Consider the following 24,757-nt stretch of genomic DNA (forward strand, 5'->3'; position numbering starts at 1 on the left):
AGGCACAAATTGGTTTTTCTGACATCAGGGGGTCCAAAGATTAAAAAATTAGTGTCTGTCCATCCAGACAGGGAACAGCTGTTCACCTAATAAGCCACATTTTCCAGTTTTTGCACAGGACTCCAAGACTCAAAAACTGAAATTTGCTTTACAAGTACTTAAATCACTAAGGAGCTGTCCTTGCAAAAAAACAATTTCAAACTTTCTTTCCTAAATTGTACCCTTCCCTTATTTCAGTGGCTAAAATTTTATCCAAAGAAAAATTCTTTTCAGAAGTTCACCAATTAATTTCTATGTGCCTCATCTAGAAGCCATATCATTCTGCAGGTAAAAGCAAACCTAAATGATCAACTCCTTTGAGCTAAATATTTGGCCTCTTTTAACCCACTGTATTTTCCAGTCCCACACATCCACAGCTACCAGCCAGTTTTGCCCACGTTTTTTGTCCTCTGTTCCTAGTGCTAAAATAAGAAGAGATCTTGTCCTAGTCCTTTCCAGGTTATTTCTTCCTATGAGGGCAGCTAAGAAATACTCCTCATAATCAGGGGTATTGTATTTTTAAATTACAAAGAGCAGCTGCCTTACAGTGAATAGGGATATGTAACCTCAAATTGCAGTTCTTAAGAGGTCACAGTTTAAATCCGGTTATGTATAAGAGGATGAGCAAACTTAGCTTTGATTAGCTGCAAAGTGACAGAACCCCCTTATTCACTTCCTTTTCTCCTTCTCCCCACTTCTCAACTTAGCCAAAAGAAAGGGGGAGGGAGGAGGGGGGGAGAGGGGGAAGGGAAAGAAAGGCCCACACGCTCTCTTTGCTCCACTGCTCTGTTGTTCGGGGAAGGCTATCTGCCCATACACAGCCCCTTGGCCATCTGGGCCATGAAGAGCCCTCAATCCCAGCCCTGAATGGTAATTGTCTCAGAGAGCACCCTCACAGGCATTTCAGGCAGTGGGGCTTATTAAAATCCTGAAGGGCAGTAATCCCTGAATGCCACTAAAAAGATCTCCAGCTGCTACCATTTATGAAGTGGGCTTGACAAGAGAGAGAAAAGGAGAGGGAGCTGGGAGGGGGGGAAGAGAGGGAGGGAGGGAAAGGAAAAGAAGAATTTAGAAGAGGCAAGCTATCCAAATAGGGTCCCCATCAGAAGAGTCACATTTTATCAGCTTAGGCTTTCTTGCCTCAGTTCCCAAAGGTATCTTCATCCAAACCTACATTATGTCCTCCTTTTACTCGCTCATGGCAGGGTGTGAACATATTATGAACGCGTGTTTACAGAAGATCTAAAACGAGGTAGGAAAAAGATGGAAGGCAGGCAGGCAAATGAGGAAGCCAGAAGCAGAACTGAGGTCTGCTTTTCCCAGCTGGCATGAAGAAAATGCCTAGATGTGAAAGCACTCAAAAATGGTTTTCTTGTATGTGTGTATCTCTCCCTAAGTAATTCTGGAGAAGTCTTTTCATCTCATTAGGTTAAGCTGATCAATAAAAATTCAGCAGTTTGCCCATTGCTTCTTCAGAAGTGGTGAAGCAAGTTGAAAGATGCAGGCGGAAGGTTTTTGTGTTTGAGACAATAACTGGGGTGACTTCTTAAATCCTTCGTTGTCATCCTCCATTAGAGATAAATAGATACCTTGGCTCAAATTCTTCAAACAAACACTATGTTGCTACACTTCTTTATTTTCTATTAACCTTCATGAAAAGATTTAAACCCTTCCAAAGAGCAGAGATTTTTGTGTGTGTGTTTTGCAATTCACCGAATAAGTGAAAGCTTTCTCTCATTTCAGCAATTATTTAGACAAGCTGCTGAAAAGGCATTCTTGAACACCTATGTCAAACACAGAGGTTGTGGGAAATAAAGAATATGAGCTGACCAATTGCTATATTTTAGTAAGAAAATGCACTCAAAACTGAAAATGCATGTGTAATTTACATATCTTCAAAACCTACTATAACTTAAATAGGGTTTTAAAAAATATTCTAGCAGCCAGAATTTTAAAATTCTGCATTAATAAAGTTGAAAGCCTATGAATTAATGTGATTCATAATCTAAAGCCCTAAGGATAAAATGACACATATGTTCACAAGCAGAAAATTTATAAATTTTGCATTTTGAGGCATTATATTTGCAAAATCAATTTCTGAAAATAAGTATTTTTTCTAAACATGCCAGAGATTGACTACTGAAGCAAAAGATCAGGTTGAAAGAGAAGGTTTCCTGATTACCTATGACAGAGGCCATGATAAGTTTTAAGTTTCTTTAAACTATTTTATGCACAAGCATCAAAATAATATAACAAATACATATAAAACCAGCCCTTCAGCATATCATAATGTTTTAAAACACTGCAATGTCACCATACTTTAGAGAAGTACCTGATCAGACAGGCACTTAAATTATATGTTCAAACAGATACTGGACCAGAATTTCACGACTTTTTTTTTAAATATGTTACCAATTAGGTTAAATATCATGCATAAGTGAATACATATATCTGTATCACTTTTTTTATTCTCCATTAAGGCAGAGTGATAGACCAGATATCATGAATCTTATCTACTGGAACTTGTACAGATCATTGTAAAACATGACAATTTTGATATTCCATGAGGCAGAGTAACTGAAGCTTTCAGAGAGAATCCTTGTGTCAAATCAGCAAGTATCCTCACTAGTAACTGCTTTTTAAGTATGATTTAGGCTTGTACCTAATGTGCACAGAGATAAAAAATTTTCATGTTCTGTTTACAAAAATTACATAGAAACTACTTTCTTTTGAATTTTTAGTTCAGGTAAGAGATTATAAATTACAACAGAGACCTTCAGGACTCTGTTAGGTTCATACTTTATTATGCCCTTTTGGTACAATCATTCTAATGTTTCATAAAAGGTGGAGTAATTATGTGAAGGAAAATGCCTATGCTTGTTGTGGACTCTAGAGAAGAAAATTTTAATGTTTCAAAAAGAACTGTCAGTGATGAACTCTAAATTTTTCTGGCTGTAAAACCCAAATTATAATATTGAAACTGTTATGTTAAATGAAAAACAGAGAAGTAAGGGATGTACACAGACATGAAGAATAACGAAAAATAAAAGGACAATTACTTAGACATAACAATTTGGCAATAAATGCTTTTATTTAATTGATTTAATTAATAGTAATATGAAATATACATCCAGGATATATATCCATATCATCACTGTGAGTAAAGGAGCAATTCCAATAACCTTTCCAGAGAATAAGTTAAATGCATTACAAAAAGAATATACAGCTGTATATTGTCCAGAATTTATTGTCCTGAAATACAGCAATGAAACTCAGTACTGGACCGCCAAGAGATAAAATTATTTTGCCTACTTACAGTACCATTGTTTGCTATTGTTTCTGACTAATCAAGCTAAATTAAGCTTAGTTGCAATAAACCTCATTCTTACATTTCTCATTAGTCACTAATGAAGAAGGCAATGGACAATCTGGTTAACAAATATAGAAAGATATAAGATTCAGCTCCTTTCTGAAGCTGTAACACAGGGGCAAAGACACAGTAACTGTGTTCAGTTAGGAGGTTGTGTACGCTCCTGACTCATCTATCCAAACCAAGGAACTGGCTGGGCACCAACCCTGTGCCCTGGGAGAACAGCAATTTACCATTTTTTGTGATTTCAATTATTTCATTGAAAGGCCAAACTGCCATAGGAAACAGCATAGGCAGCACCAAAAAAAAACAGGAAATTGCTTATGGTAATGGTGACCTGCAAACCAGCATCTGCTCAGATGATGAGGGGATTTCTTCCTTTGTTCTCAACAAGGATCTTTTTCCATGTGAAAGGTGTGACCAGTTAGAAGAGCACGAGGCAATGTAACTCATCCTCACAACTCAGACCTCGAGAGGGAGATACTCCTAACAGGCTTTTGGACAAACTTCTGCTTTTTGCAAACTCCTACTGTAAAACAAAACACTCTTGATAGATTTTTGGAGAAAGAGCACTCCTTCCAGCCCTTACAGCATTTTAACTGAGGTCCTTTTAAGAAAAACCTGACAGAATTATATTTTTAAAAGAATTAAATAAAAAGATTGCAATCAGTTAATTCAATTTTGTAGTAACATATGCCCATTATAAAATCTTTTTATTATGAAATAGGAAAAGCAAATGTAGAACTTCTAAGAGAAACAGTGGGCATAACTGGCATATGAAATAGAGTATTTTGCATTAATATGGTACAGTTGTACTTTTTGAAATACAGACAAATGTTTACAGAATACTAGAATCAAAAAATTATGAAGAAAACAAATTAAACTCAGTGTTCAATAGTAAGCACCAGTTTTACTGGTTTTAAAAAACTATCTGTTTTTTAAACTGACTTTTGCTAGGATGGGAAAACACCTGGTTTGAAGAATAAAATACAAACATAAAGTTGCATTATGAACCTGTGAGGCAAATGCAGCATTGCAGAGACGAAAAAAAAAAGTAAGAATTGTAAGCTTTTTTGAAAATTCATGGTTACAGTTGAAATCTCAGGTAGAGTAGTGAGGGAACATAATTTGGATTTTTTCTTTTTAGCACGAGACTGCAAAAAACATCACATGAATACATTTGATTGGTCATTCTATTTTAGTGCCAGTAAATTCACAAATTAATGTCATAGAGAATAGTTAATTTGGAAGGCACAAAGAAACCATATATAGTTTTCCAAGTTTAACAATAAACCATTCCAAAATGCAGGCATATAATGCTCTGTCATATACACATGCGTTAAGGTAAAAATAAAGATCTTGTGGCTTATGGAACAGAGAATTGTTCTGATTGCTGAAGAAGACACAACTCTGGATTTTCCTGCCTGTAAAGTATCAAATTGTTGAGGTAGTTGAGAAAGGGAGGCATAAACCCAAATGAGAACAGTATTAAAAAAAAATAGTTAAACAAACAAACAAACAAACAAAAAAGCTAAAACAGGCTGTATTGGAAGGCACTTTGCACTTGAAGCATACACTAAAATTCTTTTTAATAATGCTTAACTTTTTCAAGTAGGTGCTTGTGATGCAGTGTTTTTCAGTAAAATCTATTTTCCAGCTGTTGCTTTAAAATCCAAGGCAGAACAAAACCAAAGAAACAGTTAAAACTGGAAAAGAAGATGCAAATTTGTTAAATGTTTAAAATACTGGTTCAAAAGAACACAGGTTTACTTCAGAAAAAAATAATCATAAATCTTCCTCTTTTATATATTACTACAAATGCCCTCAACCATGCATTTCTGCCTTTGAAATAGATAAAGGATCTTGAACAGGATCTGACTATCAGCATATAGTATTTACATAGGGTATGCTTCTCATTAGGGGGAAAAAGGAGTAAAATGTTTGCTGTTGGGTAATGATACAATACTCAGATCAAAAAGATTATATACCTTCGAAAATTCTACACCAAATAAGCCAATCTCTAATAAAATTCTGGTAAATGAAAATTTCAGTCACATTGTTCCACAGCAGTTTACAATAATGTGCCACCTACCTATCAAAAGTCCCTTTGAAATAGTGCTGCTTTTTATCAACTTGAAAAACAGTGCTTCTGCTATCTTTAAAACACTGAACTTCAAGTTTCTCATCAACAGTATTTTTATATTTTAGATAATTCCCATCCTGGTCTCAACTTCTTCTACCCCACCCATGGAGACTGAGGTTTTTCCTGTTACAGTGCTGCTAGAGGGTGCAAGCAAAACACAGTGCAGACTCTTTATTAGCACACTGTCAAGCACTTCTCCTTCTTAGATAAAGGACTAGCATAGTAACAAGACAGTCCTATTCCCATCTGAGGTGAAGTAAACAGAAATTACTTTTAAACAGATCCTTTCATATTCAAAATATCCCAATATGCTTTACAATAATGAGATAGATACACTGTCATTTTCGTAGTCTGAAACGCAGAGGGCAAGGCTTTGTCTTGCAAGCTGGAATAAAAGGAGGTCATGGGTCCTTTGAAGTTTCCTTACATCATCTAGACTGAAAGACAGGATGGAACAGAGAACATAACTGAGACAAAATAGAAAGGGAGGAGGGCAGGTGACCATTGTGAAATGTGTGAGACATCTCTTTCATCACATTTAAGGAGCACAGATCCAGAAGCAAAAATTAATCAGCAGGGAAAGATTTTTTTTTTTTTTAAGACTGGCAGCAGGTACAATGCTAATCCTATTTTTTCTTTGAAGGATTTTCTTGGGTAGGAAGGGAGGGAGGGAGCTAGGAAGCCTGGCGAGATGAATTCCACTTTCATCACAGCAAGTTAGGGATCTATATGCATATAGAGATTCAGTTCAGGTGAATGTAATGTAGTAGGCTGTACTACCCGCCCATTCAACAAAAGTGCTCATCCAATAATGAGCTGAAATATCCTAGCAAACAAGAATTTTGAAGGAACTTAGGAAAAAATGCTTATAAGGAAAACAGAAGGGGGACAGGAAAGTACAAACAGATCAGACAGCATCTTAAAGAAAGGGTCCATCACCCACCTGGCACTGGCTGACAGAGCTTCTTCAATGAGGATGGAATGGCCAACAAAAGCACAACATTCTGCAGCCTGTGTTTATTGCCAAGCTATGTTTCCAAATGAATTAACAAGGAGTGGTAGCCTAATTAAACTACATCCTCTGCATTTTGCCCTTCTTCTGTACAGCAGAAGTAACAGCTACGTGGAACAGAACAGTAGCAGCTAAACTCTCCCAAATTCTTCATCCATCCCTGCTTTGATTAGAGCCTCAAACTGTGAAGACAGCAGGAGCTGGCCTATAGTCCACCCTTCCTGCTTACTTCACAGAGGATCGCAGAGCCTGCAGGAGGAACTATCCCTTAGAGGAAAAAGTTTATACCCCTTCTCCACATCCCACCCAAATGGTATTAAAGATATGTTCATCTAGCACCTCACATGAAACAGGATGGTTTTGGACACTCCAGCTCTACAAAGCTTTATGCAAGCCACCAAAACTCTTTGCCCCTATTCTGTTGGAGGCTTCCCTTTCCTCAGCACTGAGCAGTCACGCCTTCAGCTGTGTTCAGTGTTTAATTCCCCACTGCCTTTCTTTTTCTCCTAACACTTGCATAGTTCAGCCTTGGCTATGGAGTACTGACTAAGAATGAACAATAGGCACCTTTCAAGTCTTCAGAGTGAGCTTTGAGCAAGGCTCCACTCAGGGACCCAATCAATATTTCATGCAGTTTCAAGCCACAGTTTCATGGCTTCTTCCAGGCAGATCACTAGCTGGGAACCCCTAGACCTTTCCTGGTTTTATTCTAACAAGGTGAAATTAAAGGGATAAACAGATTACAAACCAAATATTTTTTTCTTGGAAATACTCATGGTTACAGAGCAAAAAGCCAAAAAGGAAAAGGGAAGGGGGACAAGAAAGATAAAAGGACACACTACAATACGCATTATGTTTGAACAGTAACCAGCCACTTATAATAAGGAAAGCGGTTCTTCCCCTAAAGCTGATTAGCAAAGTTTGAAAATCACACATCAGGTAGCTACTACATGCAAATCCATTTAAAGTGATGCAAGTAAATGGAGTTAACAAAGAAGGCCCACCACATCAGCTATCTAAAGCACTCATTATCTCTGCAACACCTAGGACAAAGCACGACCTCTGACCACAGGTTATAGCAATGCATCCTTTTCCACAGATACAAGATCCTGAAGTTAAAAAATCATGTGTAAGAAACATGCTTTGAGCTTATCAAGTGAACAAAGAGAGAAGAAAATATTAAGAACAGCCCTTTATCACACTAAGGACCATAAATAATGCTTCATAAATAATGATATTATGATTACATGCTTTTAAATAAACTTTTTTTTCACTAAAATTTCAGTGTTATTTTTTCTTTTTGTATTGCATTCACACTTCTGTAGAAGCATTTGCCTATTTCTAGAAGCTTGCAGAAAAAAAACCAACCAAATCAAAAGACATGCCGTGGCAGAAAACTGAGGTTGCAAGAGAATCTCCCCTCCTTCTCCATTAGTTGCTCCTCTTACTCTCCATAACAATCCACACAGTATTTTGAAAAAAAAAATAAAAAAAAACCTCCTCCCAAAAATCACATTTCTGACAGTAAAATACAACTGGACTGACAATTATAATTTACCTGCTCAAACTGAAAGGCAACTATATGATTTTTTGTTTATAGTGGTTGGAATCTTGTCTCAACATGCTCTCTCATGTTAGATTCCACTGAAAGTTTTGAGTCAAAAAATCTGACAAGCTACTGTTAAAGCAGGAAAAATTACAGCTTTAGCTTCAGATGTGTCAGGATCTTTTGAAAAAAAAAACTTTTTATGTCAGCCCTGTGGTTAAAGGGCATCAACAGCAGAACAGATGCATCTTTCCACCTTGCACGTTCAATTTTCGGAAGCATGAAGTGTTGATTGTTCAAGCTGCTTCACTGGAGAATGTTGCATTATCATCATGGAATTTGTTTGATTTTAAAAGCTTGCCAACATCAAATGGAATTTCTAATTCCACTCCTCTCACTTTTAAATCCGGGAAAGTTCAAATGCATGGAAGTACAAAAGCACAGTAAAATTAAAGGAAATCACAAACATACCTACAACAGATGTAAGACTCCTGAGTGAAGGAGAAATCCTTGTTCATGAAACAGAGTTCAAATAATGAAGTTATGAGGCTTCCAAGTCTCAAATACATAGGGGCACTTTTCTCTTACCTATCGTTTAAATTTTCTTCTATTAACCTTGCAAGCAGGGTGAAAATTTTAATCAATATATGGATATAACATGTAAAATAAGTAACCATGTAACCATGCCCGAAATTGTAGTTTTGATGAAAAGTAAACATTCAGTAAACAACAACCATAATAAAAGGTAAAATCAATGGGCTTTGTAAAAGTGGTAAATGAAAACACAGGGTAAAAATTTGTTTTATTTTTCAAAACATCTTAGGATGACTAGTAATGCCTTTGAAATTTAGAGAGGAATAAAAAAGAGAATGAGGTATAGTGAAGTACTGTCAACTGAACAGTGGATACTTACTTCATTCCCTTCTATTACTGCAACTTAAAAAAATAAAAAAACATTGAGGAAACTCAATGGGAATTTCATGCAAATACAGCACAGCATCTGGTCAGAGTATGTTACCATGCCATTTCTTTCATTCTGTGCTCATTAGATAAATATGGCAGAATACTACTTACAGTTTATTTCCAATCATATGTTAAGGGAAGACTGCATTATCTCATTCTATCACAAATCATGATATGCTGTATTAAGGAGATAGTTTCTCCACTGGCAAGTAGTATTTGTGTAAACAATGTTCTTTCCTCTGATACATTATTCAAACAAAAGCATTACTGCACTGATGCCAACTACAGTAGCTGGGAGTGCAGGACATGTTCTTCCTAAAACTTGTGAAACTATCTTGAGAAATTTGTATTCCCTTCTCAAAGGTGGGAGTGTTTCTCAGACCAAAGCCAGTGACAAATCTACCCCTAACAGGAATCACAAGTAACAGTACTAGATTCCAGAACATTTAACTTTTTCACCTGGGTACATTGCCTATTTTTGGGACCTAAGATACAATTTGTCTCTGACATATCCATTACATGGTGGAAAGCAGGCAACATTTTGTCTTAAGCATAGAACTGAATCTGAGAGAAAACTGTTAATTCAGGAAGACTGGGTTAAACCAACCCAACTAAGCCAAATCAAAAGGTCTTGTATGCATCCAGCATTATGAAATAAATAACCATGCAAACAGAAAGAAGCAGCAATCATTCCTGTGTCATCCATTAAAAAAAAAAAACAATACAGAAATCCTAATTGGGCTGCATGATCTGATTCACTCAGAGAAGTTACAAAGGCAAAATTGCTTTCATCAGTAACAATACATTACCTCCTAACTCCACACCTAAAATTAAGTGCTTAGGAAAGTCTTCCAAATGCTTTGTTCTGAAGAAGGCCATTATATGAGCACTAAATCAAGACAGATAGTATGGAAAATGGAAAACGGAGATTTCTTTTTGCAGTAAGCTATAAAATGTAGCTCAGTCAGACACAGGATCTGAGAAAGTAATAATAAAGTTCTGCTGTAAATCACTAAAAAACCTTTTTATTTTTAAAGCTAACTATAGTGCTTTGGAGTAGAAGCACTGAAAATGGAGATTCTCCTCATAAAGTGTTCTTTGCAAGTAAGTTTTATATAATTGAGATGCAGAGAAAAGGTTTGGAATTTGAATGCAGTGAATAGCCATGATATAATGAGATGCAAGTATGATCTACTTCTGTAATTAATTTTCCTTCTTCACCCACACTGTCACTTGTTATGATAATGTGAATCTTAACCTTAATGAGAAATTTCATACCACCTTGATTAAAGATACTGCAAATAACATCATTCTTTTTATTTTGGCTTTATTTCAACAAAGAATCTCTTTTACATCCTCAAAACCCTCAATCCTTCTGGTAACGAAGTTTCCATCTACAACAGAGATTTTCAGAGACTGATTTATATGCCATGTTTTTAAGTAAGGATTATGTGTTTTATAGTATGTGTTTTATAAAATGATCATGTTCTGCAGCAACTGTTCTTAATTTTTTTTTAAAGGTAGCTTGTCTGAAGAGTTTTTAAGACATAAGCTCCTCAAAAAAATTGTGTATGCATTCCTTTACGGCATTTGTGAATTAGCATAAAAAGTTATTAAACATTCACATGACACTTTTGAAATGTAATTTAAAAATCAACACATAAAATTTTCAAGGATTTCCAGAAATTTTGCAGGCAAGTCTCTACAAACACATGCACGTAGCATTAAGTTGGGCCCAATGTCTTAAAACGGGATCTACCAAGAGAGACAACAAAACAAAATCAAATTTCACACGTGAATGGTGGATACATTTTAATAATCCTAAAATTCTAAAAATTAGAATTGAAATTTTTTACAAGACTCTGTATTACCAGAAACAAGTTTATTTAATCAATGTGTATCCTTGCAAATTTAACAAGGGCCACGTTTCCTTCAAGATGTATCTTCTTCTCATGGTCTGTCACAAGAGATAGTCCACTGGAAACCAAGAAAAATGCAACACTTCATAATCCATGAAATGAAAATGCCTAAGAATAATTGGTTTCTCAGCAATCCCAAACTACAGGGACAAACCACACAACAGGAATAACTGCTCATCATTTTGGAAAACAGGTAATAAATTACATGGCTTATATATTAAAGATTTTATATTTACAAGGAGAAGTAGCTTTCTACAGGGAGTTCCCTTATTCTAAGAAGGCTATTATTCAAATTGCTAGAAAACAGAGACTTCTTTTCCCAAATACAGTGGTTTACTTATTTCAGTGAGGAAATAATTCCATCCTATTGGGGCATTAACAAGATTCACTCAGGTTTTAGGGGGTATGTCACCAAGAAGAGAACCATATATTGCACATACTGCTTTGGAAAATGCAAAACACAGGTACCCAAGTGGTGTACTGCTATATCTGATTTATTTTACCTTCATGACCTTAAATTAATTTTTTTTTTGTTACATACCAAACTATTCTACACTACCTAGCTCAGAGTTTCACTAACATCTTTCTGCTAATCACATATAGGAAGCCAATTCCCACTTTTGAAACGGCTGACAGCAAAACTCTACTTATTCAACCAGCTTTGCTTTTATCCTCTCCGCTCCCAAAGGCAGAGATTCCAACTCTGCAAAACTGTTCAAACCAATGCTAGTCTAGAACTTAGATGAACCCAACCAGATAAAGACCCACAGGGTTCTACAGTCCCATGCTGTTGTGCTCCCTCATTAGATTCGACTCATGCAGACTGCGCAGCCCCACAAAAATTGACAAGCCAAATTACTGAAACTCATATTCAGAACTACACCATGAAATCAACAACACAGAACCTAAATCAGCCCTCATCCAAAGGAGTTCAAAAGCCTTTTTGTGTTAATAATTTGGATAAGAATACTTCCAAAAATACAGCAATAAAAATCCAACAATAGTTAGTGTATTAAAAAAAAAAAAAAATCACACCTTGCAGTGTCTGTCAAGGCACAGAGTGCAAAAAAATAGGTTTTCATTCCTCATTACTGCCCATCAGCTCCTACTGACTTCTACTTTTAAAAATGAGGGTATGTATTGAAACAATTTTCCTTAATCAATTTTCAGGGAACTTTTTTTGGAAGGTATTTAAGAAACTACATGTGCAAAAAAGCTGAAATAAAATCTAGGACAGTTAGGCACCAAGCAGTCTTAAAAATCCCATATGGCTGCTGTCTGCAACTCTTGGTACCCAAATATATTCAAAATTCTGGTTTTGAGGATATAATCTTTTTAAATCAGTGGCCTAAAAAACTGCTTAAATAAATTGCTCATTTTACAGGCTGCAAAAAAAAATAGTAAATATTAATGTGAAGGTACAGATTCACTCTTTCAATGTCTTTAAGAACAGTGTTTAAGGTAATTCACATTGCAATTATGCTTACTTTTGGAAATATATGTGCAAGGATAAACGGAACAAGCACACATTTCACTCAAGTTACCACTGCAGTACACCAAAATCTTCGCCTGCTTTAACTTACAATAACGCATAACTCTATGGGCTGGAAACAGAAAAAAATATGAACATGGAAACTCGCTGCTTTCATTCATTTTTTTTTCTAATCCAGTTTACTATGCAAGGCACAAGCAGAAGCATACAAAAGGATATTCCCACCCATTTAACAAATGCAGATAAATACTGACCTTGATCACAGCAATTTTATTGGAAAGTTCAGTTCACCAGAAAGTGTGCAAGACAGAACATGAGAAAGACAAATGTGTCTCAAAAGCAAAGGGAAAAGTGTATGCAACTTCAGCATAAGTGAAAGAACTAATATAACCCTAGAATTCAAACTTTGGAAGAAAGATTATTAATCTTCCAAGTAAATACGGCTTCACTAGCATAGATTAGATTAGATAGATAGATAGATAGATAGATAGATAGATAGATAGATAGATAGATAGATAGATAGATAGATAGATATACATATATGTATATATATACACACACACAATTATTAGGCACACACTTTCCATGTTCTTTGCCCCAAAAGCAGAGCTGACAATGGTGACAGCAGAGTGTGTAATTAGTTTTTATTGTTCCCCTGACAGCTATAGCTCTGCAAGGACCCCTTGCCTTTTCCATTGTAAATGTTATGGAAAAATACACTAATGACAGGCATTTAATTATGGGCACAGCAACCATGAGGGGAGCTGTGCCAAAAGTGATTGGCAGCTTTGGATACCAGATATTCATCGCAATGGTTCTTTCTCTATCATACCTTCTACTTCACATTAGTGAAGCTAGTTTTTAAAAACATTTTTTCTAAGGCCTTGGTTGTTGTCTAGAGATATTATTATTAATTACCAAAAACAGACAGAAGCCTACCAAAAACATCAACAAAATCTTTAATTATTTTTTGTTAATAGCATGAAGTTTTTTGAAAGAGATCTATGCACTGACAATGCCATCAACATAAAAGAATTCCCCCCTGACTCCAGCACATAGTTGACTTTTTTTTTCATTATACATACTAACAAACAAAGAGATGCTATGCCCTCTTAACATATCTTTATTCAGTATTTACAATAAACTGCTCCACATTCAGCTGTAGTTGCTGAGGTGCTTTTTCGCCTGATTAATTAGCAATTGGGAGACACGCTTTTTGGCAGCTTTTGTATCCCTATTATTTCTTTTGGTTTGGCACAAAAACTCCCTTTTGGGAGCACCAGTATTTGTACTGTACCCCACTTAGTGATGGATCACTAATTTTTAATAAACTAAGTCCCAAGAGAACTGTAAAATTATGTAAAAGTGTATCGGAGCAAGAAATGCAAACAAATATTAAACAATAAATACATGGTCTGGGGGTAAGAGCTATTGCAGTCCGTAAAATATTAAGTCTTTTCCAGACTATACATGGAAAGCCTATCCAAGAGATCACATATAATGTTAAGACACTGGTCTGAATTGGCTTTTAACCACTTGATCCAAATGTCTGCCTTCACCTTTAAAAAGCGACTAGCTAACGTGGATGCACAATTTCCTTGAAGAATGCTATATCTGAATGTTCCTTCACTGTTTCTTATCCCTCCCCCATGACCAGATGAATGAAATGACTCTGTGAAGCAGATTTCTATGAAGAATGACCACACAACTCTGGACGAAATGGTTCTAAGTCTATGCAGCAGTCGCAAATCCCTGGCTAAGCCGAACAAAGCAACATTATCCCAAAGTGGTAAGTTTGGGAATATAAAAGTGAAGCTGTCTGGCTCTAAAGTGGTAACTTACAAATAGCTGCAGAATCACTGTTGGCTGTCCATCCCCCATCCAGCTGGCTCTCATATCAGTGACTTCAAAAATGCAGTTAGCCATTATGGTGGCTTAAGGCACTTTGTGTGCCAGTGCAATGACCATGCTGTGTGTGCGTGTCAGAAGGTCAATACTTTCAAATTCCAGAGTCTCTCTTTATTTCCTTCTTTTCTGGAAACAAAAGGAAAGAGAGCAGGATTGATAGCTCCTACTTTGTTAACTTCTGCTCACCAAATGCCCTGCCTGTATGAATACATAACTATTTTTTGAAAAATCTGATTAGACATCAAATAAAGTGGGAGGGGTTGTGGGGGGGAGAACCACAATCACCAAACAAAAACCCAATGCAGCTGTTTTTCCTGCTCATTAACAGCATTAATTGGTAAATTTTCTTGCAACAACTTTTAACAATTGTAGGAGACCCAACATCATTAAAGCTGCTAGAAGTCCTTACCTAATGCTGATGAATTAGCATTGAAGACTGACAGCTCTGCTACAAAGATCATCATCTAAATTAGCAGTAAGTAAAATAAAATACTTGCTTTTCTTGTCTCCTCACAAAAAAAAAAAAAAAAAAAAAAAAAACAAAAACCTGTGTTTTATTTATACAGCACTACAAAACCAACAAAATATTAGACATTAAGAGATGTGGAGGATTTTTTTTTGTTTAGTTTTGATTAAAAGGGTAAGTATGAATTCAGCTACAGTTTCAAAGACAAAGGCTTTTTCATAAAGATACGCATTTTTTTTTACAAATTTGAAACAAATTCAAAGTAAAAATTGAAACAAAAAATCCTATGTACAGTAATATAATTATATATTTCTTAACAAGTCCCTGAGTGACAAGATAAGGTGATTTGAATGTCTGTAAAGAGAAGGAAATTCTCCTGAATTGTAACAAGAATGTGAAAAATACTACTTTGAAGTACAAAAAACTGAAAAGGTAGTCTTCATTGCTACCCACCACAGAACAGCTGCAGTGCTCAACTACTACTGATGAACAACTCACACCATGTGAACACATCTGCTACTGCAAGCATCCATCCCCAAGCAAGAAAAACTAGGCAATTTCAGGGAGGAAGTATTATATTATTTTAATGAATGAAGAAGGTCAATGTCTCATGGTAACATTAATTATGGCATAAAATATATTCTATCAAAACATGCATAATTTTAAATGTCCCAAGTCCATATTTTATCTTTCATAATGAAACAAATACATTTTAGCAGAGGGTGCCCAGCAACAAAGTAAATGTATCTCATACTCTTTTTTTTTTTTTTTTACCTCACCAAATGATTCATAAACAAATAATTTCTTCTCTATACTCTGCACCATTTCATCACCATAAAAAAACCCAAAAGTTGGTGCCTATCAAATAAAATGATTCTTCAAAAGTCTGATGAGAACGAAAAATAAAGCAACAAATGTAAAATAAGATTTTTTTGCTGCAGATACTACTGTTGAACAGTTTAATATACTGTTCTAATGGTGAGAAAGAAAATGAACATGAAAAATAACTTACTTGCAGGTTATATGTGTTTAAGGTTCTTTTTCCACACAATTTGTCAGCATGGATGGGAAAATTCTTCAGCTAGATTATAATGGAAGTGACAACAAGAATTGTAATTTTCAGGTAAAATTTGCAGAACCTGAAGAATTTGCTTTAATTGGTATTAGCAATTCAAGGAGATCTTGCTAATTAACAGGACTCTTGTGCATCTTCTCGTTAGCTGATTTTTTTCTTTTGACAGCATTTTTACTGGTCATGCATTTAAACAGCAAAATTGGCCAGAAAGCTCTTTGCATACCAGTTAACAGAATATGCACACCAAACTATGTCTCTACATTTTGCAGCAGTCTAAAATAAACTAATTTTCTTCATAAAACTAGGATCCAAAAATGTATAAAACTAGGATCTAACAATGTATTTTCATCAACCTCTCAACAGCAGAATATGAAGGATGTTTCCCCAGATTAAATATATACATATATAATATACATATTGGGGTGTATTTTTCTTTTACTGTATTTTTCTGAACTTGCATGGTAGAGAAATACAATCTCAATCCTCACAGAACAGTGGGGGTTTTCTTACATATGTACTTTCACATACTTCATTTTAACACAAATTATTTTCTAAAATGTATAGGAATGGGAATTCGTGCTTTTACAATGTAACAATGTAGGCTCAGTTTCCTAAAAAAAAGAGGATTTCAGATATCTATACATGTTTGCACACTGTAAAATAATACACACCATTTTGAATTAACTCAGCCATAATCTATCTTGGAGACACTACAATGAAAAGGGAGAGTGCAAAAATGCAAGGAAGAGTCCTAATGCGTGAATGATTCTATTCTTCCATTCAGCTGTGCTGAAGTACCTTACAGTATGGCTTACTCATAACAACTGCAATACCATCAGAATGCAATTTCAATAACTTGTCTGTTTATTTCAAACCAAACGTTTTCATTTCATTACGTTGGTGTGCTGCTGACTGTCTAAATTTTAAGCACAAGTGCAACAAAAACTTAAACAAAACAGGGCCCTTTATTCTCAAAAGTGAATTAGACCATTCAGAAACACTGGGATATTAGATTAATTATGAGACTAAAGGCATATACTTTTAAAACAATGTTCAGAACTGGGTAGCACAGACAAGAGCACTATTAAAAGAAAATCTCAGATCGAAAATACTTCTAATTGAATTGAAAAAGGAAAAATAAATAACACAAAAGAAATGGAGGAACATCTCAGAGGCATATCTCAAATGTATGGACAAACTACTGTCTACCCATGGTTGGTTGAGTATTTGTTAGCATCTTCTCTCAGCTGCTCACAATGACCAACCTTCTTTATGTGTTTTCTTAGTAGTCTAGTATTTCAGCAACGCTGCAGTCCTCTGCCCAGGAGGACTGCACCAGGCACAGACTGGTGTTGGAAGAAGAAGTCACAAGGCACTCAAACAAGCTAGGAGAGTTCTCAAAGCACATTAATGTAATTCTCTGTTTCATTTTACATTGGTGTGCCCAAATGCTAGCTTATCTACCTGCCCACCTCCTGACCTGAGAGCAACCAGTGTGTGAAGAAACAGCAAACTGGGAAGATGGCCAAGAACTGAAACACAGAATCTACAAATAATTCTCTTATTACTGCTTTGAACTTTAACACAAAATACATTACCTGGAAGATTAGACCTGGAAATTTGATGGAAATTCCATTCACTTTCTAAATACTACAGAGTTCAATTAAAAAAATTAATTTTCAGATTCTTTTCCCTCACACAATATTCATGATACACTGTCCAACACTTCACCACCTAATGACACACTTCAATGCATACATACACACATGTATATGTAAGTATACATATATATAAACATTGAAATGCATACATATTCTCATTACATACACCATATACATTATGTATGCCTGTCCATATGAATGCAATGACCATGACTCCTGAAGGACTCATTGCATTCATTCATTTTTCAGCCCAGCATGGAGGTGGTAGATTGCAGGGATCACAGCAAGAGGGGAGAGAAAGGAAGGCTCATCTTTATCTGTCCCGAAAAGCGTATACGGCTAGAAGAAAGAATGCAATGAAGTGTCCTGACTATGTGCACTCAGGAGAGATTTCATAAGAAGCATTTCATGAAGATCAGGTACCACTTAACCACTTAACTGTTCCTTTCAGACAGAGGTGGAGGCCAGCGAAACTATTGTTCTTTGTGCAGTTTTTCCATAGAATGTTTCAAACTGTTTCAAACACCCACTTTTAAAATAAACACCCACGTTCTTTTGGAGACACAAGGTGTTAATGAAACTATTAAAAGCAGAGAAAGTAGGTGTAAAGAATTGACAGCTCTACTACTGATCTTTTAATTACAAGGAACCAGTCAGATTTCTTCAGCACTCAGAGCAAGCTGCTGGATAAAATGCTCTCAAAATGCAAACTATGCTGTTTCAAAATATGTGTACATATACATATAATATATATACAAGGATGTGTATGTATACCCCAAGTACTTAGGCTCCTATGCTTTCCCTGACATAGGAAACTTACACATAACACCAATATCAAAATAAACACCTTTACTTTACCCTTTTTCATCCACAACTCCATTTTCTTATCATGTGTAACTGCTTCTTCCTATCCCAGCCATTTTTGCATGGCTTCCCTCAACTCTGTACATAGGCAGAATCATATCTATATGGAAAATAAAAGAAAGACAAACCAACAAGAAACCAGCCACATGTCCTCAGCACATACAACCAACATGCTATGGTGAAATCCACAAACACATAACAGATGGCAGAACACCCAGACATCCATCCAGCCCATGAGTGCACTCCAAGAAGTGCTCGGTGTGTGTAAGCTGCCACATCCAGAGCTTCTCTAAACTAAATCTGTGAATTTGGCTTCCCAGGGAGGCATTTAAGAACACTTCTATCCTCCCACCCAACTGCAGCAGAACTTAGGTGTGTAAGGATTGAGTTCAAAGATGCTTTTCTGAAACAGTGCCTAAATACTCAGCTACAAAATCCAAGTTGTGAAATTCTGGTCTACGCATAGAATTTTCAGCAGTGTCTACTCATTTTTCTGTTTGCTACCCCCAAATATCTATCTAAAAAAAAAAAAATTCTCTAGCAACACTGACCAAATTGTGGTATCCAGTTTAATTATGGGAAATCACCAGCTGAAGTTGAAATTACTTCTCAGTACCTAAATTCACTAATCATCATCTGATTTCTTGATTTTATCTACATAAATACACAAAGAGAAAATGTATCAGCATCCTATGTCTTTATGACTCTTCTATGGATTTGGTATGCCATTTTCTTGCATAAAATGCAGTCTAACCGAGTAATACTCCTAATAAAAAAATTTGCTTTTGTGAGACTGGAAGCTACGGTCTCTATGTACAACCAGAAACTAGACTTGTAATCCAAGCATTTTTAACCACTCTGAAACTAACTAACAATTTATGAAGCTACATAACCTGACACTGAAAGAACTTAGAGGGAAATACCTAAATAGAAACCACAATCTTAAAGCATAATCCTGACAAGCAAAAAAACGTAGCAATAATTACAACAAGTAGTTCAGCTTGAACTGTGACAAGATTAAAAACAGTAGTTGGCATGACGCAAGTAGACCGCTTCAAAATTTGTCCCTGGTACACAACATTCAGTCTGAATTCTAATTAAAGGGATTATACCAATTAAATTAATATGCTCCACTCCAAAACTGAGCATTGTATTCAGAATAATATTCTCTGATGACACTAGTTTGCAGTCCCATATAAGAAAACATACATGCAAACAGTGCTGAAAGACTAATGCACTTTCATGTAACAGTTAAAATTTGTGTACACTTAATTCTAAGCCTACAAAAATAAACAAATCACATTTTTGAGCTTACTTGAGGATTCATTTCCAATTAAAAAAAAAAAAAAGAAAGAAAAAGAAAAAAAATGAAAGAAAAAAATTTTAAAAGGATAGAAGGACTAAAAAAGTATTTTATTTATGCTTCAAAATTTTCATACCTAAGCTTATTTTCACTTGGTAATGGACCAAGCATTTATGGAAGGTGTATGCTGATAATTAAATACAGAAGAAAATATGGCATGGCAATACTTAAAACATTTCTAAGGACTGACTTTGATTCTGTAAAAATACACAACTTTGTTACTCATACATGCCGGCAATAATGACCATATATTTTCTAATTGTTCTAGCAGAACTTTGGCAACTACCGAAGCAATGTAGTATGAATTTTGCTAATAGACTCCCTTGATTTTTTATTTACCAAACATTGTTCACACCAGGACTACTTATCAACTGGACCACTCAACAGTTTGCTAATAATGTGTCCTTCAATGAGAATGCAATTTTTACGTATTTCCATAAGTTGCTGGAGTCTAATACTAATAAAAATTAAACCATCAAATCTGAAGGAAGGACAATCATTATTAAATTCTTCAAAGTTTAAATGGAGCCTTAATTTAGAGCGCCTTTATCATTATTAGGATGATCAATATTTCATTTTTTAAAAGGAATTAAATAGTTCTATGGCAGTTTCTTAATTCTGAATAAACAGAATAAAGAAGCAAGCTAAATCAAAATGGTAGTATTTATGTTTATAGAATGGCAGTATATTTTGTCCTAATTTCAAAGTTATCACCAAGTAAGCATCTCTACTTACTTCTACATGCGTTCATCTCCTGAGTCTGCCTCTAGATGAAGATAAATCACTGCAAAGTTATTGCTGCAACATTTTTAAATGTTATAAAAATTTTTTTATCTAAAAACAATTTCGACTTCAGCTCAGGTTCTGATGAAACAAATTCAAAAGAGAAGTGCTTTCTTTTCTTTGGGTCTCTTCCACCTACCATTCAGGTGTTTGCCTGTTTTTTTTGCAATTCTTGTGTTATTTGGAAAGCACACACAAACTGGCATGCTGTATAAAACAAAGGAGAGTTGCATTTGCACCCTGCTCTTTCTCATATTTTTATTCACAAATAAACACGACATGTCCAAATGGATACATCCATTTTGAGAGAGCAGTATTTTAAGACAAGAAATGTTTGTTTTTAAAACAGAAGGTTTAGAAACATCTCAAAATTAACTCTTTCTGTGCTGTTTGGAAGAATAACAAAACTAAGTTTTCTTTGCAGTCTGCTGATGTTTGATGTTGGACCAGTAAGAGATTCCATTAATAGTAGTAATACATGATTTAACTTACTATAATCCTTGTAAATATAATTCAGTGTATAATGCCTACTGACTAGGCAAGCACTGTTTGTACCTTCAGCTTTACCTACATACAGTTAAGATCATCACACATAAGACAAAGGAAGCGAAAAATCTGAATTAAGGCTATTTTTGAAGTATTTTAACTGTTATGCTAGCAGTGTGTGGATTTGGTCAAATCTATTTCTCTCAGTGATCCTCCTTTTACCCAGTGGGATTTGGGAATATAACATCTTTTCTTTTTTTTTTTTTTTTTTTTTTTTTTTCCAACCAGTTACATCTCATTTTGCTAACAACAGAAATAAAAATTCTGGTTTTTAGAGGCAAGCAATTTTTTGGGATATATATTCTTTGATGGGTGATGTGAGGTGTAACTTTTCATCTTATTTACACTGAGCAGTTTCTTTTTTAAAGTAACACATGTGGAAAGAGAAAAATGTAGAGAGAGGCATTTCAAATCATAGATGCTGATCATACCCAAACATGATTGTTTCTGTTTCTTTGTCTCAAGTTTTTTGTGACAACTATTTCTTGCTGAGGCGTTGAGACCAGGAGCACAGCATTAAAGTCCTGGACAGACCAGCTAACCCTGGGCACTTGGAAATTCTGCCCTTTAGCTTCTGCATCACCTATTTTAAACCTGCTCTGGAATACTGAGGAGTGGAGTTTTCTGCAGGCAACAGAGATTTATTAAAAAACATGACCTGTGACAAAAATCAATGTGCTAATCTCAAGCCAAACAGCAGTATCAGAAGCATAAAAAAGAGATAACCTGAGATAAAACGTCCCCACATTTATCATTAAAAGAAAAAAAAAAAAAAAAAAAAAAAAAAAAAAAAAAAAAGAAAAAAAAAAGAAGAAGTAAGCCTGCCGCAGGCACTTTGACAAGGCAAAAATATTTAATACCCAACTGACTTTTTACCTAAACACATGGATACCATTTGGAGGAGGACTGAAATTTTCTGATGCTAAACACGAGGGAAAACTCCATAATAAAAAAATAAAATTAAATGAAACCTCTCTTTCCAGTGCTGAACTGCACTCAGAGCCTGGTGCCAGGAGCCCTCCCGGGCCAGAGGAGCGGGGCGACTGCGCCAGCACCACTCGGCCCCGGCTGCGGGGACCCTGGCGATGCGCGGTCCTGTGCCCGGCAGCACCGGCAGACCCTGGCCAGGGACGCTGTACCTACCTCGCTTCCTCACCTCCAGCCCGCCCGGGCACGGCCGGGAAAAGCCGCTCTGCCAGCCACCGGACCCGGGGTGCCGCGGAGGTCCCGCCGAGGGGGCAGAGCCCTGCCCGGAGCCGGCCCGGCGGGACCGCCGCAGAAACCCTTGGGAGCACCACCGGGGGCCGCTACCGGTGCCCCTCATCCTTCCCAAGCCCCCGGAGCAGGGCTGGCAGCAGGCAAGGGCTGCCCCGCGGCGAGGTGCACCCATGCTCCCCGCCGGGACCGCATCCATCCGGCTCCTGCGGGCCGAGGGCGGCCGGTCCCGGGGAAGCCTTGGCGGGAAGGGGTAGAGGGGAGGAGAAAATCATCCCCGCCACTCACCCCACCATCACTGCCTGCATCCCTGAACCTCCGTAAAAGAAAAGTTTTCGTCTCTATTTTGCAGCCGGTCTCTCGACGCGAGTCTCCGGCGCCGGAGCGCCGCTGTGCGCCCGCCCGCCCGCCCGGTGCGCGCCCGCGGCCGCTGCCGCCCCTCGTACCTGGGGTTGGAGCTGTTCCAGTAGACGGCGTAGCGGTCGGCCACCGCCTTGGCGCCGGGCTCCTGCCCGCGCACGCACACCCACAGCGCCGCGGCCGCCAGCAGCAGCATCTCCACGTGCGGCATCGCGCCCGGCCGGCGGCGCAGCGAGGCGGGATGCGGGAAAAATAAAGAAAAGGGAAACGGGGTGGGGAAAAAAAAAAAAAAAAAAAAGGAAAAAAAGGAAAAAGGGAAAAAACCCAACAATACAAAAACAAACAAACAAAAAAAATCACAAAAAAAAAATTAAACCCCAACCAAAAAAACCCCAACAGAAACGAAAAAAACCAACCCCACGAAGGGGGAAGAAGGCAAGCGGAACCGTGCCGGGGCGCGGGAGTTGAGGGGTGAATGGGTAAAAAGCGAAGGCGGAGGCGGTGGGCTCCGCGGCGTGCCGCGCCGCAGCGAGCGGAGAGCGCCGGGCGCCGCAGACGAGCAGCAAGCCGGGAGGGCGATCCGCGGCCCCTCAAGAAGCCTCACCCCGGCACGGAGTGGTGGGGGCCGAGACGGGTGGCGGCGGCAAGCAGCGGACAGTGCTCATTCACCGGGAGTCCCGCGCAGAGCCCACGGCACGACATACACCGGCGGGCGGGCGAGAGCAGCGCTTCCTCCGCCCCCTGAGAGCGGCCCCGGCGGCGCTGACGGCCGGAGTGCGCGGGGATGGAAGGAGAGAACGAGCGAGCGGGAGACGGGGGAGAAGAGCGGGGAGGAGGAGGGGAAGGAGATCTTTCCCCTGGAAGCCCACGGGAGGTCCTGGCAATATATTAAAGGCCGCCGGCTGAGAGCGGGAGGAGAAGTGCCCGCAGATCTCAAAGTACAAAGTTTGTGCCTTCCTTTCTGGCCCTCCGCTCCCCGCAAATGAGTAACAAACAAAAACAGGGGAAAAAAAAAAAAAAAAGAAAAAATAAAAGAAAAAATAAAAAAAGAAAATAAAAGGGAGATGGGGGGAGGGGAAGAGGGGGGAAGAAGCAAAAGCCCTGAGGAGTTTGCTTGCTGCGCTGATGGAGTTGAGAAGCCTGTTCTGCAGCACGGAGTGTCTTGAAGGAGACTTTGTGGAATGGTTTTCTTGTCCTTCCTGTTTCTGGGTGGTGGATGCACCAAGGACTGAGCAACACCAAAGGAAGAAAAAAAAAAAAATAAAAAAAAAGCGGGAGGGTAGGAAAAAAAAGAACGGCCAATCCAAGAAATATAGCGGCGTGGAAACCAAGGAGATGAAAGTAAAAAAAATATTGTTCTATGAGAGAGCGTGGAGAAAAGCAAAATCTCGGAGAAGTGCAAAATCAAGCCTGCAAACTGCTCTGATGATGCTGGTCTTGGCTGGCCTCTCCTGCTCGAATGGAGCGATACGGCGAGGTGCGGAAATTTCCTGATTCAACCTCCCGGAGTCTCTCTGAGATAAAGCAGGGTCCAGTCCCGTGAACATCAACTTCTGCGGAAGAACAAAACAGTTTGAAGGAGCAGGAAGGAGGTGAGAGAAAAAGAATCCACCCCTCAGATGACTACATAAGGAGATCGAAAAAAAAAACAGCCACCCCAGATCTTCTCGGTCTTGCCCAACAGCTGCTCCCCTTTTCCCTCTGAAGCAGTAGCAAGACCAGCAAGGAAAAATATACCACGCCAGCAGGCAAATAAATAAACTTGAATGCAGCGGCAGGCAGGGAGGGATCGTAAAGAGCGACGAGGATTGGAGGGGCAAAAGTCAGTTTTGAAAAAAAAAAAAAAAAAAGCTGTATGGGAGAAAAAAAAAAAAATCTTTAAACCGTCACGCCCCCTGTTGCAATGATCGGTCCCTTCACTGCGTGTAAATCCGACATCAGCAACCTGGAAAAGCTAGGAGCCCGGCGTGCTGAGCTGTCTCTGTGCATGCGTGTGCGCGACAGGCAGCCGCAGAGATGTATACGCGGTATA

At 37.8% G+C, this 24,757-nt stretch overlaps 1 protein-coding gene across 2 annotated transcripts in view; it reads right to left on the reverse strand.

Moving 5' to 3' along the window:
- EFNA5 (ephrin A5) overlaps window positions 1–22,990 on the reverse strand; it is a 202,840-nt gene extending 179,850 nt beyond the window's left edge. For both annotated transcript variants that reach the window (XM_079331058.1, XM_079331059.1), the window contains exon 1: window positions 22,812–22,990. In XM_079331058.1, the coding sequence (XP_079187184.1) occupies window positions 22,812–22,936 (125 nt within the window). In that variant the 5' untranslated portion in view covers window positions 22,937–22,990. The remainder of the gene's footprint in view (window positions 1–22,811) is intronic.
- Window positions 22,991–24,757: the final 1,767 nt, after the last annotated feature.

Source organism: Erithacus rubecula (assembly GCF_903797595.1).
Source record: "Erithacus rubecula genome assembly, contig: SUPER_Z_unloc_2, whole genome shotgun sequence".
Classification (NCBI taxonomy): domain Eukaryota; kingdom Metazoa; phylum Chordata; class Aves; order Passeriformes; family Muscicapidae; genus Erithacus; species Erithacus rubecula.